At 43.5% G+C, this 19,848-nt stretch overlaps 1 protein-coding gene across 1 annotated transcript in view; it reads right to left on the reverse strand.

Annotated features, from left to right (window-relative positions):
• Positions 1-15,119, reverse strand: part of LOC138855353 (ectopic P granules protein 5 homolog) — an 81,392-nt gene extending 66,273 nt beyond the window's left edge. Inside the window, exons 1-2 of the mRNA XM_070104374.1 lie at positions 15,068-15,119; positions 289-1,785 (exon numbers count right to left, since the gene is read on the reverse strand). Of these exons, the coding sequence (XP_069960475.1) occupies positions 289-1,785; positions 15,068-15,106 (1,536 nt within the window). The 5' untranslated portion in view covers positions 15,107-15,119. The remainder of the gene's footprint in view (positions 1-288; positions 1,786-15,067) is intronic.
• Positions 15,120-19,848: the final 4,729 nt, after the last annotated feature.

Here is a 19,848-nt window from a genome sequence, read left to right on the forward strand (position 1 = left end):
TGAATATCAACAAAACATTTTTGTAATGACTTTATTTTATTGTTTTATTTTGGTATTTCATGTTTTACTTTACTTTTTATGTTGTTAGTACTGTATTTTATACTGTAAGGTTTAGGATAAACACTGTGTACAACACAAATAGTTGTTTATTTCCCAGAAATTTGGCATAAAAAACACGGTCGTAAGTTGAGTGGTCATAAGTCGAGCAGGTCATAAGTCGGATGGTAGGTGTATTATATAGTGAATTACAGTGATTATAGTGAAAATGAATAAAAGTTTGATCAGTACCTGAATGTACGATGGAGCCCAGGTACCAACACCAGCTGGGCATCTTAAGACATGGTTGAGAATAAACAAATGGTCATAGCGAGTTGCAACCCTTAGTAGTATAGCAACCAGGTCAGTTAGCCACTGCCTTGTATCTCTAACAAACTGCTGGTCCTTCGTTCCTCGTCGCTGAAATGCAAAAAGTACACTAATACAGGTGCATAGTTTCTCCACATGGGAACGTAAATGAGGTTTGTGGTCCCTGCTGCTGCTGGTGCCAATTTTGTCATGTTTTGAAATCTGCATAAAATCTGGGCAATCACTCAATATATTCTGCATGTAGTTTTCTACCTGAAGCTTAGACATTTCAGCTTCATAAGCATGGAGAGCATAAGAATCTGAAAGAAGCTCTCTTGTCTGTTTCAACTGCCTTGATACATGAGTACATATTTCCTCTTTGAAGCAAGCTACTTCATATTCATGCTTGACTGTCAAAAGACGACCGTCTTCGCAATCCCCTTCCTCGGTTGTCGTTCGTTTCTCAAACAACCATACATTTCCTTTTTGCTTCTTATATTCTTCTTGGAAAGTTGCAAGTTCCTTCTGGCTGCCAATTAAATTAGTTCTTGCACGCAAATACAGTAGAACAAGTTCATAGAATTCCAACTGAGGGGTGTTTCTCTCTTGTTCAGTGAAGTGTGCTATAAACCTATCATTCTCATCAAGTTCATTATTTTGATAAAGAGAATGTATCTGAACTTCTGTCATAGGTTGAACAACTGTCTCTTCTGTCAATTGGACTTTCAGCTTGACAGAAGGCTTTGTTACAACACTATCGCTAACTCCACCATCAGAACTAGTTCTAGATTCAGTGGCGATTTCTAAAGTACTTTCTGTTTCATGAAATAGAGGGGCACTGGCTAAGGCGTCCCCACTGATTTCACACTCTCCTGTCACTACATCACCATTGATGGCAACACTCATCACATTCACAATATTCTGCACTTTTTCACAGGCACTCTGACTATATGGAGGGACACTAAAGTCGGACAACTCATCATGCTGTTTGTTTACAGAGTCCTCAATAACAAGCTCTTTCACTTGCTGCTGTAATTTAAAATACGGTTCTATCTCAACTAGCCTCCGCTGTAGAGCAATAAAGTCTGAAGATGAGGACTCTGTGACTGCTTCCACCTTTGCCTCTGTTTTCTCATTATCTGAGAAGGAATTTTCACCAATGTCTCCTTTTGAAATTTCAATCTTGCATGTTTGAGGTTGTTCACAAGCTTTGCCACTTTCCAGTATATATTCATCGACTTCATGTGAGGATAGTAACTTTTGTTCCGCATCCTGCTCTCTCTCTGGGCTAACAATATCAGCCGAAGATGCATTATCTTGTGTCTCCAGTGGTGGTAGTGGAAAGTCTCCATATTCTACCAATAACTCCCTCATTGATGTATCCTCCTGGACATTATCCTCATGTGCTCTGGTTTTAGAACATTTTTCAGGTACCACTTTCTGGAAAATAAAAAATTATTTCAATGAAATATCCTTATACAAATTTATTTAAAGATGGGAATGCATACACACAAAACTAAGGCAAAATATTATGATACTGTACCAGTAATTATTATTATTATAATTAAAAAGAAGCACTAAGCCACAAGGGCTATGCAGCGCTGCACGGTAGGGAAGGAAGCGAGGGTATTGGGAGGCAGAAGGGAGGAGTGATGATCAGTAGGTTACAGAAAACAGCAGGGCAGGGGAAAGTACGGGGGTAGAGGGTAGCAAGAGATTTAGGTAGAAAGGGCTGAAGGTATCAGAATTTGTGAAGTCAGTCAGTTGTTGTCAAAAAGTCAATGAGAGAGTCTGGATGAAAGGTGGGTCCATCAGCGAGAAGGGAAGATAAAGAGAGAGCAGCGGAGCGAAGACGACGACGGAGGTAAATTCTGCGTGCTCATTGATAAAGTGGGCAGTCCAACAGAATGTGGCTAACTGATAATGGAGCCTGGCAATTCTCACAGATAGGAGCAGGGCGCCTCTCCATGAGATATCCATGAGTAAGACGAGTATGGCCAATGCGAAGACGGGAGAGAGTAGTCTCCCAACCTCGACACTGGTGATAAGAAGACGGCCAGTAACCTATACTCGGTTTAATAGACTGAAGTTTGTTACCGAGCATAGTAGACCAACGTTGTTGCCAACGGGTGTGAAGGTGGGAAGATATTGCAGCAAAATAGCCCGCAAATGGAATACCTCTATATGAAACTGGTAGGTCATGTACTGCTGACCGCACAGCAGTGTTTGCCTGTTCATTGCCCTGTACGTCAACATGACCAGGGACCCAACAAAAAACAATATCTTTATGCTTGGTAAAGATGCGGCGTAGCCAAAGTTGGATACGGAGGACTAAGGGGTGAGGTGTATCAAATTTCTGTATAGCCTGTAAAGCACTAAGGGAGTCTGAGACAACCACAAATGATGACACGGGCATAGATGCAATACGGATAAGTGCTGCAAGGATGGCATACAATTCAGCAGTAAAAATACAGTGGACCCCCGCATAATGATCACCTCCCAATGCGACCAATTATGTAAGTGTATTTATGTAAGTGCGTTTGTACGTGTATGTTTGGGGGTCTGAAATGGACTAATCTACTTCACAATATTCCTTATGGGAACAAATTCGGTGAGTACTGGCACCTGAACATACTTCTGGAATGAAAAAATATCGTTAACCGGGGGTCCACTGTACTAGCCGAAGATAGTAAATGCCCTCGTACGACACTGTCCAGAAACACTGCTGCGAATCCTACTCTGTCAGAAGACTTAGAGCCATCTGTGTACACAGCAATGGCATGAGAATGAGAGTGGAAGTGGTCAAGAAAGAGAGAGCGGGAAGCGACCATAGACAGTTGGGCTTTCGAGCAAGGGAGAGAGAAAGAACAGACTCGAACAGCTGGAACTTCCCAGGGGGGTAGGGAAAAGTGAGATGCTACATGAACATAGAAAGGTGGTAATTGAAAAGAAGACAAGAGCGAATGAAGGCGAAGAGAGAAGGGACGGAGTAGACAGGGGCGGCGAACAAATAAAGAATGTCTACTAATATCAGTGACCATTCTATAAATGGAAGGATGGCGGAGATCATGAGAGCGTACATGGTAGCGAAGGCAATGGGCATCACGGCGATCGGATAAGGATGGAACGTTCGCTTCTGCATAGAGGCTCTCAAGAGGGGAAGAACGGAAAGCACCAAGGCATAAACGTAATCCTTGGTGATGAATGGGATTAAGGCTAGAGAGAGTAGCAGGATATGCCGCTGAATAGATCTGGTCACCATAATCAAGTTTCGATAAAATGAGGGTGGAATGTAGGCGAAGGAGGGTTCGACGATCAGCTCCCCATGAAAGATGAGAAAGGGTTTTAAGAAGGTTCAGCCGGCTGTGACAAGTTGCCTTCAGAGAGGTAATGTGAGGTTTCCAGGATAACCTACAGTCAAAGAGGAGGCCCAAAAACTTGACTGTATCACGTTCAGGTACAAAGGATGATCGGAGATGACAGAGCGTCTAGTGAAAGTAATTTGGTGGGTTTTAGTGCTGGAAAATTTAAACCCATGTGTGGTGGCCCAATTGGAAACACGGTCGACCGCATGCTGGAGAGAAACTGTAATGAGGTGACAGTCAGCGCCTGCACAGGCAATAGCGAAGTCATCAACATAGAGTGATGACCAAATATTTGATGGAAGACTAGAGGCCAAATCATTAACCCTTTGAGGGTTGACAGGCCCTCTCCGAGACTCGTTCTCAGGGTCGGCCAAATTTAAAAAAAAAAAAAAATTCTTATGAAAAGATAGAGAATCTTTTCCCGATCATAATGACACCAAAATTATGAAATTTGATGGAAAACTTACGGAATTATGCTCTCACGAAGTTAGCGGTCTCGGCAATGTTTACGCATCATCGATTTTGCCCACTTTGAGCCCCATTTTCGGCCAATTCCACTGCACTAGTCGACAAAAAAACATGAATATTTTGCTAGAACTCCATTTTTTCTATCGAATGAGTGCAAGAAACCATCCATTTACCAATTTCAACTATCCAGTACAGTGGTCAGAATTTAGCAATTTTGCCAATTTCACACAAATTTCAAAAGATGCCAATTTCCGAATAGGGTCCAGAATAAACAAGACATTCCTAGCATTAAAATGACATTTCCTTTGTTCATTAGTCACATCTCAAGGCCCCTCTTACATTCTTTTGCTTTCCACTTTGAATTTTTATTCTCACAAAAAGTAGATTTACAGTTATGCAGACTACTGCATTAGTGTAAAAAATGGTATAAATAATATTGGCGCACTTGCAAAAGAATATTAGACTCACCAGTTGACGTGTATTGGACGCTTGGCATGATTTGTTTACTTTTGAACTTTGGTAAAATCGAACATTTCTGTTACTTTGAGCTCAATTTCAAGGTACTTTTCATTGTAAAACCAGTCAAAATCATCTCAATTTCTGTAATATGTCTTCCATTCTATAAAATGAGACCAAGAAAACTAGAATACAACAATAAATACCATACGAAAATACAGTGCAAAGTCACTGTTTTATTCCAAAAAAACGGTCAGTTTTTTTTTTCTCATTATGCACTGTGTGCTGCAGGATTTTTTTTATACTGTGCACACTGACCACACAGACCCATTCTTTCATATGTAGGCCTACCAGCTTTCTCCCACTAGATTTGAGGGCGCTAGAATTTAGGCGTACTAGTACGTCAAAAACCCTGGGTCGTAAGCCATACTAGTACGGCCGAAACCCTCAAAGGGTTAATAGCAAGGAGAAAAAGTTTTGTGCTCAGAACATCCCTGGGGGACACCTTCAGCTTGGATAAAGTCCGGGGAGAGCACATTATTAACCCGAACATGGAAATGTCTATCAGTTAAAAAGTTCTTAAGGAAGGATGGTAGATTGCCTAGGAGGCCTAAGGAGTGGGTTTGGGCCAAAATATTATACCTCCAAGTTGTGTCATATGCCTTCTCAAGGTCAAAAAATATGGCAATAACTGAGTGGTTATTTGCAAAGGCATTACGAACATACGTATCCAAGAGTAGTAAGGGGTCTATGGTAGAACGTCCCTTAATAAATACCACACTAAACGTCTATTTACCAGGCGTTCCATCACTTTGCAAACTGCACTGGTAAGAGCAATGGGACGATAGTGGGAGGCTTCATGTCCCGTAGTGCCCGGTTTGCGGAAAGGGAGAACAATGGCAGATTTCCACAGCTGTGGAAGAACTCCTTGTGACCAAATAAGATTGAAAAGGCGTAATAGGACTGCAAGTGCTGACTGATGTAAATGTTGTAGCTTACGAATATGAATGTCGTCGGGCCCAGCTGCCAATGATCGGCAAGCTGAGAGTGTTGCCTCCAGTTCCTGAAGTGTAAAAGGCACATTATACTGTTCTTCTCTGAGAGAAGAAAAGTCCAAGGGTGCTAACTCTCTGGCAGACTTTTAGGAAAGAAATGAGGGGCATAGATGGAGCCCCTGAGAAATACAGATCAGATGATTGCCAATTTCATTGCCAACATCTAGTGGGTTTGCTATATCAACACCGGCAACCCGCAGAACAAGAGCCGGGTCAGGAGAATATTTACCACTCAGTTTTCGTACTTTTTTCCAGACTGCACTCATAGAGGAAGCAGAGGTGATGGTGGAGACATAATCTCGCCAGCAAGTGCGTTTAGCATCACGGATGACGCGGCGAGCGATCGCGCGCTTCTGCTTAAAATCAAGAAGTCTCTCCATGGTTCTATTGTACCGGTACCTGCCCCATGCAGCGTTTTTCAAACGTACTGCACGAGCGCAAGCAGGAGACCACCAAGGCAAGCATTTCTGAGAATGCCTGCCCGAAGTTTGGGGTATAGAATGAGAAGCTGCGGTTAAAACGGAGGACGAGAAGAGGTGTAAAAGCTCATCAATGGAGGACGAAGAAGGGGCCTCACTAAAAACAGTTAGTTGTGAGTAAAGGTTCCAATTTGCCTGATCAAATTGCCAGCATGGGATACGAAGAGGTGGTGAATATGAAGGGGAAGTAAGAATGATTGGGAAATGATCGCTGTCATGTAAATCCGGGAGAACAGACCAGGTGAAGTCTATTGCAGCAGAGAAAGAGCAGACTGAGAGATCGATGCAAGAGAGAGTGTGAGTCCGAGGATCAAAATGGGTGCGAGTACCGGTATTTAAAACATGGAAGGGGTGGGTAGCAAGAAAAGCCTCTAACTGAATGCCACGGGAATCACAGCGAGACCCCACCCAGAGGAAATGATGGGCATTAAAATCGCCAAGTAACAGAAGCGGTGGCGGTAATGACGAAACAAGAAAGGCAATATCCAGAATAGATAATGCCCAAGAGAGATATAAAGAACAGAGCGTATACCACCTATGCAAGTGGATACGGGCTGCTGTGTAATGCAGCAAAGTATGAACAAATAGCTGATGGTACGGAATATCAATGCGTAGAAGAAGGACACTTTCATTAAAGGTCCCATCAGGAAAAGGAACCGAAGAATACAATAAATTATAGCCTGAGATGGGATAGATAACAGCAGAGTGTAATTCTGGTTCCTGTAAGCAAACACCAACAGGGGAAAACTGGGAGAGTAACATATGAAGCTCACCCCGATTACCCCGGAGGCCGCGTATATTCCACTGTAAATAGGACATGATTGGCAATGATAAAGATACCTGAAATCCGAAGGTAAGGGTTCCTACGGACTAAAGGGGTTAGAAAATTTTGTCCACATGCGGAGGCAGCGGAAAACGGTCAAGTAGCGATGGAACGGTGCGCTGTGAAGAAAGGAGTTGCGCGGATGGAGGAGAGGAGAGAGAAGGAACAGAGGGTGGATCAGTGTCCATTGATGATTTGGTCTCTGCAATATATTCAGAGATTGCTTCAAGTGTTTCGGAATTCAAAGACGTCGTATGGGAGACAATATTCGAGATGGTAGGGGGAGGATGAGTAAAGATTGGAACTGTAATGGACTGTACCAAGGTACGGGGGGGCGAAAGGGTGGAGGGAACTGGAGAAGAAGCGTGGAAGGGGACAGAAGAGGCAGAAACCTGGGAGGTGGCAGAAGAGGAAGAAACTTGGGAGGGAACAGGGGAGGAAGGTACAGTACGAGGAGGAGGGTGAACCTCTACACTTGTAATAGAGCCAGTGAGAGGGGAAGAACCAGGTACAGAGACAGGGAAGGTAAAATGAGGAGGTGGAAGAAGGGAAGGAGGGGTTAAAGGACCTTTTTTTGGCTTCTGAGAAGTAGAGGGACGATTGGGAGGAGGTGTCGTACGAGATCTCATCGATACTGAGGCTTGTTAGGGAGAACATGAAGAAGCGAGAACAGACTGAGGCATTGAAGTAGTGACGTCTGAGCCTAGGACAGCAAAAGAATTAGATACAGGAGTGACTATGGGAGAGGTAACCATAGAGGAGGCTGCAGAAGATGGGCCCCCAGAAGTGAGGGGACGTTTTGAAGCATGGGAATAAGAAACACGAGGTAGTCTCCCTTGGAGGCGGAGATGAGAAACTGCCATGGCATAAGGGAGATCTTCTGCCTCTTTGAGGTAACGGATTTCCCGCTCATTTAAGTAGACTTGGCAACGGCGAGAGTACGAAGGGTGAGCCTCGTGACAATTAAGGCAAGAGGGAGGTCGATTGCAAGGCGTGTTGGAATGGTCATCGGCACCACAGACTGGGCATTCGGCTATGGATCTGCAATATTTCGCTGGATGACTAAATCGCCAGCAATTTCTACACTGTTGCGGTGTAGGGATCACCTTTCAAACTTGTAACCGATGTCCTGCTACATAAACTGAGGATGGGAGTTCACGGCTGTCAAAAGTTAAACGAGCCACATTGCTAGGGAATCGTCTCCGCCCGCTGGCAGGAAGAACATAAGTGTCTACCTTGAGGATTGGGAGATCTTGGAGTTCCAGCTGTTCAAGAATGTCATTGCCACATGTCTGGAAATTCTGTTGAACTATGGTATGGGGCAGAATGACGGTACCACTACAAGAATTGAGGGAATGATGTTTTTCAATAGTGACAGGAACAGTATCGATATGGGAAAGAAGAGAAAGATCATGAGCTTGAGTAGCATTCTGTACAGTGATGATGTGCATACCGCTCTTAAGAACATGAAAAGAAATATCTTTACCAACATGGCGTAGGAGTGCCTTGCCAATACTGTGGTCGGAAAGACAGGCAGTAGAGGAAGTCGGTCGTAAAGTGATGAATTTAGTCCATTGTGCATTCTGAAACTGAGCATGGAAGGGGAGTGCAGGACATGTCAATCTTTTCTGAGAAGAACGAGAAGGTGGAGAAGTATCATCAGCAGGTAATTGTCATTGGCGTTTAGGCATAGGGCCAGAGTTGGTCCGACGTGGAACAGGCCGGCGATTCGAAAATTGCCGTACCGTAGAGGGAGAGGCTGGAAGCATAGTCAAAGGAGAGCGGAGGTCAGATAAATCGAAGGAGTCAGTCGAGACCTCAGTACCTGAAGCAGGTGAGGAAACAGCACTGGCAAGAGGTACAGAGGCATGAGGAGTGTCCGAAGAGTGGTCCAAAGACGAGGCGGGGTCAGAACGGGGTGCGGTATCAGGAAGGGGTCCAGGGGTATCAGGTTCATGGACTGGGGCTGCCATGGTTAGGTTACTTCTTTCTTTTTGTTTTTAAGAAAAAAAAAAAAAGAAAGAAGAAAATAAAAATTAAAAAAAGAATAAAAAAAAGGGGGGACCAGGGAGGGATAGTTCCTAGGAGGAATGAAAGGGCCAGAAATCTCCCTCCGCGCCCAAGAGGACCTCAGCAACCCTAGTAGCGTAGATGCAGCATGGAACCCGTGCCATACCCTACCCATCATGCCAGTAAACCAGCTATCCGGGATAGCATCCTCACAACTGCCGAGCTACCTCGGTGGACAAAAGAGAGGGCGGCCGGATATCCACCACAAAGCATACCTCCTTCGGCCACCACCCCCGGAATCCAAAAGGTGGCTTCCAGAGATACACCCGTCGCCTGAGAGACACCCAAAGCCACCCTCCGTGGTACCGGAGAGGGATCGGGACATCCCCAGGCAATCCAGATTCCACAGCAAATTACGCCACCGCCAAGAACCTCAACGGAATGGGATGGACCCCAGTACCCTTTCTCCTACCTAGGAACTAGCGTGCCTGTGGGAAAAAATCCCAAAGGCCAAAATGGAAGGGCAAAAGGGAGGGGTGGGGAGGAGGAGGAAAGGAAAAAGGGGAGGATGGGGAGGATGGGATAGGGAAGGGGGGATTGGGGGTAATTAGGGTTCGATCTGAGGAAGGAGACCGACAGGTCTAATTCCTCAGACCAAGAGCCTCTTCATCACACCAAGGAGCCCCCTTTGAAGAGGTACTGTACCAGTAAGCCACTACAGAAAGGTACAAGAAATTGCAAAGTGGGAAGTTGTAAATGGGGCATAGAAGGTTATGTTAAAAAGGACCTTTTAATGAAAAATGGATGAAAATATAAAGATCTAAAACCTAAAAATATCTGACTGTTCCTAACATATATACATTATGAATAATCACTGTAGATGCTATTAAAATTATTGCAGTGCGTGTAAAACTCAGCAGATATGGGGGTACAGTAGTCCCCCCATATCCGCGGGTGATACATTCCAAGCCCTACAGCGGATAGTAATGAACCCTACATACAAGACGTTTTTCATTTACATACATACCTATGATAAAGTTTAATTGATACATTATGGGCCCTAATACATTACCAACATTAAATAATAAAATATATCGTACATTATTATACTCATGCTCTCTCTCTCTCTCTCTCCTATTTTTTTTTTTTTTTAACAGGGCTTGACAAGGTTAGGTTAAGGATCTCTAGCTTTATTGACAAGCTATTTCTCTCTCTCTCTCTCCTCTCTCTCATTCTCTCTGTCTTATTCTCTCTCTGTCTTATTCTCTCTCTCTCTTATTCTCTCTCTCTTTCATTCTCTCTGTCTTATTCTCTCTCTTATTCTCTCTCTCTTTCATTCTCTCTCTAATGAATGGGATTCTGATGTTTTAAGCTTAGTCGTCAAGGGACGACTGAGAATCTCGTACACACACGAGAAACTTTTGAATCTTTTATTTCTGGAATTTTTCATTTAATATTTTTTGGCTTCAACAAACCACAGATAACTGAAACAGAAGAAACCAAATCCATGGATACAGGAGTTCTACTGTATTAGGAGTCAAAGTGGTATCTTACAAGACTTATCTTGTATCTTTGTGTTGTGGAGGTCTTTTCATGGTGTAAGAACACACATAAACATCTCAAATTCTTTATCTTGTTTTTAGTAAGGGGGAATTAGTACTAGAGAGTAATTGTGACTAGCAGACTAAAATATGAAAATTGTTCAGACTTTTAACCCAGGGGACGGTTAGCCATCCAGGATAACCCAAGAAAGTCAGTGCATCATCGTGGACTGTCTTAATTCCACTGGGAGTCCTTCAATCTTGTCCCCCAGGATGCAACCCACACCAGTCATCTAACATCCAGGTACCTATTTACTGTTAGGTGAACAGGGATGGCAAATGTAAGGAAACATGCCCACGTTTCCACCCATGCCAAGGACTGAACCACAGACACTCTGTGCATGAGACAAGAGTGCTGCCGACTAAGCCACAGGACAAAAGCAGAGAGGCCAGGTGTTCCCACCATGGTAAGCATGGGGCAGGATTTTCTGTATACAATGCACACCCAGCGCACGCACCCATTCTCTTATGCCTAGACCTAAATTTCCCACTAGTGGAAAATCTGAAGTCACTATGAATTTTGTGTACAAGTGTGTCACTGCCATTAACTGCTTGGACATACTGGAACATCAATGCCAGGTTAAGGGGGTTGGTGATAAATTTATTTAGGTTCAGGTCTACGTAAGTACAATTATCATACATAGTGACATATGTGAAAATTACCTAGGATAATTCAAAAAAGACAAACAGTGACTTATTTCCACTGAGGTAGCGCTCTGAACACAGAAATAAGAACAAAATTAACAAACAATAAAAGCAATGAATAGAAATGCACAAAAACAAATAAAAACTAACATAAGCTGAAATAACCAGGATCAATTAAAAAAATTAAATTGTCAAAAAGGCTCAACTAAAAAAGCTTAAGGGATAAATATTATAATAATATCTTTATTTATTACATGTACAAGGTATACGGACCATAGCTGACATCAATGACATAATTCTAACTACTACCACTACCAACTACTACTATTACTACAACTACCAACTACTACTACTACTGCCACTACCTACTACTACTACCAACTATTACTACTACCACTACCAACTACTACTATTACTACTACTATCAATTACTATTACTACCACTACCAACTACTACTACTACTGTCAACTACTAATATTACTACCACTACCTACTACTACTACCAACTACTATTACTATTACCACTACCAACTACTACTATTACTACTACTACTATCAATTACTATTACTACCACTACCAACTACTACTACTACTGTCAACTACTAATATTACTACCACTACCTACTACTACTACCAACTACTATTACTACTACCACTACCAACTACTATTACTACTACTACTATCAATTACTATTACTACCACTACCAACTACTACTACTACTGTCAACTACTAATATTACTACCACTACCTACTACTACTACCAACTACTATTACTACTGCCACTACCAACTACTACTATTACTACTACTACTATCAATTACTATTACTACCACTACCAACTACTACTACTACTGTCAACTACTAATATTACTACCACTACCTACTACTACTACCAACTACTATTACTACTGCCACTACCAACTACTACTATTACTACTACTACTATCAATTACTATTACTACCACTACCAACTACTACTACTACTACCAACTACTATTATCACTACCAACTACTGCCACTACTCTCGCTTCAAACACGGAGAGTCCGAGTTCGATTCCCGGCGGGGTAGAAAGAGATAAGATAAGATTTTGTTCGGATTTTTAACCCCGGAGGGTTAGCCACCCAGGATAACCCAAGAAAGTCAGTGCGTCATCGAGGACTGTCTAACTTATTTCCATTGGGGTCCTTAATCTTGTCCCCCAGGATGCGACCCACACCAGTCGACTAACACCCAGGTACCTATTTGCTGCTAGGTGAACAGGACAACAGGTGTAAGGAAACGTGTCGAAATGTTTCCACCCGCCGGGAATCGAACCCGGGCCCTCCGTGTGTGAAGCGGGAGCTTTAGCCACCAGGCCACCGGACCATTTTGACGCGTTTCCTTACACCTGTTGTCCTGTTCACCAAGCAGCAAGTAGGTACCTGTGTGTTAGTGGGCTGGTGTGGGTCGCATCCTGGGTGTTAGTGGACTGGTGTGGGTCACATCCTGGGTGTTAGTGGACTGGTGTGGGTCACATCCTGGGTGTTAGTGGACTGGTGTGGGTGGCATCCTGGGTGTTAGTGGACTGGTGTGGGTCACATCCTGGGTGTTAGTGGACTGTTGTGGGTGGCATCCTGGGTATTAGTGGACTGGTGTGGGTGGCATCCTGGGTGTTAGTGGACTGGTGTGGGTGGCATCCTGGGTGTTAGTGGACTGGTGTGGGTGGCATCCTGGGTATTAGTGGACTGGTGTGGGTGGCATCCTGGGTATTAGTGGACTGGTGTGGGTGGCATCCTGGGTGTTAGTGGACTGGTGTGGGTGGCATCCTGGGTATTAGTGGACTGGTGTGGGTGGCATCCTGGGTATTAGTGGACTGGTGTGGGTGGCATCCTGGGTATTAGTGGACTGGTGTGGGTGGCATCCTGGGTATTAGTGGACTGGTGTGGGTGGCATCCTGGGTATTAGTGGACTGGTGTGGGTGGCATCCTGGGTATTAGTGGACTGGTGTGGGTGGCATCCTGGGTATTAGTGGACTGGTGTGGGTGGCATCCTGGGTATTAGTGGACTGGTGTGGGTGGCATCCTGGGTATTAGTGGACTGGTGTGGGTGGCATCCTGGGTATTAGTGGACTGGTGTGGGTGGCATCCTGGGTATTAGTGGACTGGTGTGGGTGGCATCCGGGTATTAGTGGACTGGTGTGGGTGGCATCCTGGGTATTAGTGGACTGGTGTGGGTGGCATCCTGGGTATTAGTGGACTGGCGTGGGTGGCATCCAGGGTGTTTGTGGACTGGTGTGGGTGGCATCCTGGGTGTTAGTGGACTGGTGTGGGTGGCATCCTGGGTGTTAGTGGACTGGTGTGGGTGGCATCCTGGGTGTTAGTGGACTGGTGTGGGTGGCATCCTGGGTGTTAGTGGACTGGTGTGGGTGGCATCCTGGGTGTTAGTGGACTGGTGTGGGTGGCATCCTGGGTGTTAGTGGACTGGTGTGGGTGGCATCCTGGGTGTTAGTGGACTGGTGTGGGTGGCATCCTGGGTGTTAGTGGACTGGTGTGGGTGGCATCCTGGGTATTAGTGGACTGGTGTGGGTGGCATCCTGGGTATTAGTGGACTGGTGTGGGTGGCATCCTGGGTATTAGTGGACTGGTGTGGGTGGCATCCTGGGTATTAGTGGACTGGTGTGGGTGGCATCCTGGTATTAGTGGACTGGTGTGGGTGGCATCCTGGGTATTAGTGGACTGGTGTGGGTGGCATCCTGGGTATTAGTGGACTGGTGTGGGTGGCATCCTGGGTGTTAGTGGACTGGTGTGGGTGGCATCCTGGGTATTAGTGGACTGGTGTGGGTGGCATCCTGGGTATTAGTGGACTGGTGTGGGTGGCATCCTGGGTATTAGTGGACTGGTGTGGGTGGCATCCTGGGTATTAGTGGACTGGTGTGGGTGGCATCCTGGGTATTAGTAGACTGGTGTGGGTGGCATCCTGGGTGTTAGTAGACTGGTGTGGGTGGCATCCTGGGTGTTAGTAGACTGGTGTGGGTGGCATCCTGGGTGTTAGTAGACTGGTGTGGGTGGCATCCTAGGTGTTAGTAGACTGGTGTGGGTGGCATCCTGGGTGTTAGTAGACTGGTGTGGGTGGCATCCTGGGGGACCACAATGGAAATAAGACAGACAGTCCTCGATGACGCACTTTCTTGGGTTATCCTGGGTGGCTAACCCTCCAGGGTTAAAAATCCCACCAAAATGTTATCTTACCAACTACTACTACCTACTACTACTACTTACACTACTATCTACTACTTTATTATTCTAAGAAAAACGTTAAATAAGTCTATAATGACATTGAAAAATAAGACGAAGAATTTTTTACGTATTTTCTGTAGCACTAATTATTATTATAATTATTATTATAATCCTGGAGAACTAATGTTAGGAATGTTATATCAAGGTTAAAACTCTGTGTTAACAATGTTAATTAACATGAACAAACATCTATCTACGTTTTATCTATTTAGATGTTATTCCAGTGTCAGGTTCATTTTTTATTGCATTTATGGGGGAGCGGTAAACCTGTAGGGGGTTGTACATCTCCTGGGAAAGGGGGGGGATCAGGTTTGACCCGAGGAAGGGGAGTGTAGCTCCAACTCCCTGGATCAAGAGATCTACATAAACATCAAGGTGGGTGATCAGCAAAACACTAACACACAAACTAACACCTACATCTTCCCAGGTGTTTAAACACCAGTCAACCAACACCTGCATCACCACCATAACCTCTCACACCAGTCTCACTCACATACAACTAAAATACAACATACAACAGTCCAAAAAATACAATAATACCGTGGGTTTGTAGCGTCGTGGTCTGACAGCCTCGGCCATCCAGCCAACACTGCCACTGTACCCCCCCTGACCCCCACCCCCACTAAGTAAGTAAGTAAGTAAGTAAGTTTATTCAGGTATACACAAATACAGTTACATAGAATTATCATACATAGCAGCATATGTGTAGAGAACCTGGGATAACCCAAAAAAGTCAGACAGAGTGACTTATTTCCATTGGCCACTCTAAAGGGGTTAAGGGGGTATCGCTAACCCCTTAGGGGGATTATACAGCTCCTGGGGTTGTGGGAGGTGCTTAGGTTTAATCCAAGGTAAAGGTAGATCCATTTTACCATTCAACAATACCAGGATCACAATGGAAATAAGTCACTTTCTCCAGGTAAACTCCAGGTAAACTTTGACTTTTTTCGGGATTATCCCAAAAATTTTAAACATATCTTACTATTAATGAATCCACATAAGAATACATTAATGTGTATGATAACTATATTTATGTGGAACTGTACCTAAATAAACTTAGTTGTTTCTTTACATAGTGATGAACCACACCAGTTGTCTTAATCTGTATGAACAATGTTGTACCGTACTTCAGGGTATCTATTTATTTATTTATTTATTTATTTAAAAATTTGAGCACACATACAGAGGTACAACAAATACAGGTAAGAGCAGTATGCCAAAGCCACTTATATAATTAATAATAATAATATTATTATTATTATCTTTATTTCTACATGTACAAGGTATACAGACCATAGCTGACATCAATGACATACTGCTATATAGAAAGCCGCTTGTTATACAGAGCATTTCCCGCAAATTAGGTCAGTTTTGCCCCAGGATGCGACCCACACCAGTCCACTAACACCCAGGTACCTATTTTACTGATGGGTGGACATAGATAACCGGTGTAAGGAAACACGCCCAATGTTTCTTCCCTCGCCGGGAATCGAACCCGGACTTCAGCGTGTGAGGCGAGAGGTTTCGCCACCCAGCTACGGGGTTATGAGCAATGTACTATTATTACCACTGCTGTTACCACCATTATCATCACTATTGTTATCACCACTATTGCCACCATTATCACCACTACTGTTACCTCCATTATCACCACTACTGTTACCACTATTATCACCACTACCGTTACCACCATTATCACCACTACTGTTACCTCCATTATCACCACTACTGTTACCACCATTATCACCACTACTGTCACCACCATTATCACCACTACTGTCACTACTATTATCACCACTACTGTTACCACCATTATCACCACTACTGTTACCACTATTATCACCACTACTGTCACCACCATTATCACCACTACTGTCACCACTATTATCACCACTACTGTTACCACCATTATCACCACTACTGTTACCACTATTATCACCACTACTTTTAATACTATTATCATCACTACTGTTACCACTATAATCACCACTACTGTTACCATTATCACCACTACTGTTACCACCATTATCACCACTACTGTCACCACCATTATCACCACTACTGTCACTACTATTATCACCACTACTGTTACCACCATTATCACCACTACTGTTACCACTATTATCACCACTACTTTTAATACTGTCACCACTAACCTTGACCTGTGACCCCCGAAACTCTCTCCAGGTAAACTCCAGGTAAACTACTTTTAACATCATTATTACCACTACTTTTATCACCATCACAAGTAGTATAAACATCTTTACCACTATTTTTATCACAATTGTCGCTATCAACATAATCATCACTAGTAAATATCCTTATCACTATTTTTTATCACAATTATCACTATCAACGTTATCATCATCAGTAGTGTAAACATCCTTATCATTATTTTCATCGCAACTATCGCTATTAACATTATCATCACTATTTTTCAGGAAGGATATAGGAAAGCACTGGTATGGTAATAGAGTTGTGGATGAGTGGAACAAACTCCTGAGTACCATCATAGAAGCTAAAATGTTGTGTAGTTTTAAAAATAGGTTGGATAAATACATGAGTGGGTGTGGGTGGGTGTGAGTTGGACCTGACTAGCTTGTGCTACTAGGTCAGTTGTCGTGTTCCTTCCTTAAGTGAATGTGACCTTCCCTGACGAGGTTGGGGTATTGGCTTAAGCCTTTAGGAGACTTGGACCTGCCTCGAATGGGCCAGTAGGCCTGCTGCAGTGTTCCTTTTTTCTTATGTTCTTATATCAGAGCCGGTACAAATAAAGTTCCTTTACGTCCTGGACAGAGGCAATAAAGCATTTAAATCACTAGGAACGCTTCAAGGTCGTAAATATGTACTCACTGAAGTAGAGATATATGATAATGTATACGTGGATGTTATGCGAGGTCATTGTCTCAAATCTGGACACTGCCATAACATATTGGAGTGAAAAATATGGGAGGAAGCGCAAAATATACTCAGTAAAAAGCAGGGGTGCAGTGGCCACAAAAAAAGCCTTCGACAGAGTACCTCACAAGAGACTCTTAAGAAAAGTGGCAGCTCATGGTATAGGAGGTAAAGTTCTAGCATGGATTGAGGCATGGCTTACCAATAGAAAGCAGAGAGTTACCATTAATGGAGTGAAATCTGAATGGGGATTAGTCACTAGTGGCGTTCCACAAGGATCAGTTTTAGGCCCTCTCTTGTTCATAATTTACATTAATGACCTTGATGAAGGGATTACTAGTGACATGAGTAAGTTTGCTGATGATACAAAGATAGGCCGTATAATTCACTCTGAGGAGGATATCAATGAACTCCAGGACGATTTAAACAAATTAATGTCTTGGTCTGAGAAATGGCAGATGAAGTTTAATGTGGATAAGTGTAAGGTACTTGCCCTTGGTAATGAAAATAACCCTCGAAGCTATAATCTAGGTGAAGTAGAGCTTGGTCATACAGAATGTGAAAAAGACTTGGGAGTCATGGTAAGCAGAAATCTAAAGCCAAGACAGCAGTGCCTCAGTGTGCGCAACAAGGCCAACAGATTACTTGGATTTATCTCAAGAAGTATAAGTAACAGAAGTCCAAAAGTTATTTTACAGCTCTATACATGAACATCAAAATGGTATACAATACCGACAGGTTGTTAGGTAAGACACATATGCAACAGTTGGGCAACTTTGTTCCGAAACGTTTCGCCTACACAGTGGGCTTATACAGAAGGTAGGCAGGAACAGTAGAGATGTGAACATCTCTACTGTTCCTGCCTACTTTCTGTATTCGACTGAAGAAGCCTACTGTGTAGGCGAAGCGTTTCGGAGTGGGGTTGTCTGGCTGTTGCATATGTGTCTTACCTAACAGCTCTATACATCACTAGTGAGGCCTCATTTAGATTATGCTGCTCAGTTTTGGTCCCCTTACTACAGGATGGACATAGACTCATTAGAGAACATACAGAGAAGAATGACTAAAATGATTTACTGTGTAAGGAACCTCCCGTATGAAGATAGACTTAAAGCCTTAAATCTCCACTCTCTGGAGAGGCGTAGAATGAGGGGAGATATCATTGAAGTGTATAAGTGGATGACGGGCATGAACAAGGGAGACATTAATAAAGTACTGAGGGTGTCGAACCAGGTAAGAACCAGGAATAATGGATTTAAGTTGGATAAGTTTAGATTTAGAAAGGACATAGGTAAGTACTGGTTTTCTAACAGAGTTGTAGATGCGTGGAACAGTCTTCCCAGTGGGGTGATAGAGGCTAGGACCTTGGGTAGCTTTAAGAAGAGACTGGACAAATATATGAGTGGGAGGGGCTGGGTTTGATTGGTGTTGGGGGGTGCGGGAGTTGTTTCTTGAGTAGCTTTAGGTAGATGTCGTTTTGATAAGGACCTGCCTCGTATGGGCCAGTAGGCCTTCTGCAGTGTTCCTACATTCTTATGTTCTTATGTTCTTATTTTTATCAATTATCGCTAGCATCACTAACTTCGTACTCGCGAACTCAAAGTAACATTCTTCCTGAAGTATCAGAAAATTTTCACAGAAGGAAACTATGGCTAGGAGACCTCGACTTTCTGTTGAATATCTCTGGAAGGACAAATTAAAGATCCTCGGGTCGGGGACCTATGGTGATGTAGCGCTCATCACCTGGAAGCAACGACCAGCTGCTCTGAAGAGAGCCAGATCAGAAAAGGATTACGAATCCGTGAAGTCTGAGATCGATATTCTCTCGAGCCTGAAGGGAAAGGGAGGAGCTCCTAAGGTCCTGCGATTTTTTTCAAATCCCCCCGGGTTCGTAATGGAATACATGGGCGATTTCTGTTTGAAAGATATTATATAAGATTCGAGTTACAACTTTTTGGACATCATCTATAAAACTGGATGCCAATTGCAATAGCTTCATGATGCCAAAATTATTCATAATGATTTGAAAGAAAACAATATAATGATTGGAAATGCTCCCAATGGTATAAAAGTAAGTATCATTGATTATGGACTGGCATGTAGGATTGGGGAGAAAATTGAAATGACTGGAAATCCTGACGAATTTCCATGGTATGCTCCGGAAACTTTTGAAGATAATAACCCAAGCACTACAGCTTGTGATGTATTTTCGTACGGCGTGTTGGTGAGGAACTTATTGGTGGCCCAACCTGCATTAACAAAGGTGATTGAACGCACTCCCGGATTATCAAAGAAGCTACGACAAGCAATTAACCCTGACCCCAAAATGCGTCCATCACTGCCTGATCTACTACAACATATTCTCAAGTGTCTTAACTCTCCCATAGACCAGACGGTGACGGGGCAGCGTTCCCGAAAACGTA

This window comes from Cherax quadricarinatus, chromosome 91 (genome assembly GCF_038502225.1).
Source record: "Cherax quadricarinatus isolate ZL_2023a chromosome 91, ASM3850222v1, whole genome shotgun sequence".
Lineage (NCBI taxonomy): Eukaryota > Metazoa > Arthropoda > Malacostraca > Decapoda > Parastacidae > Cherax > Cherax quadricarinatus.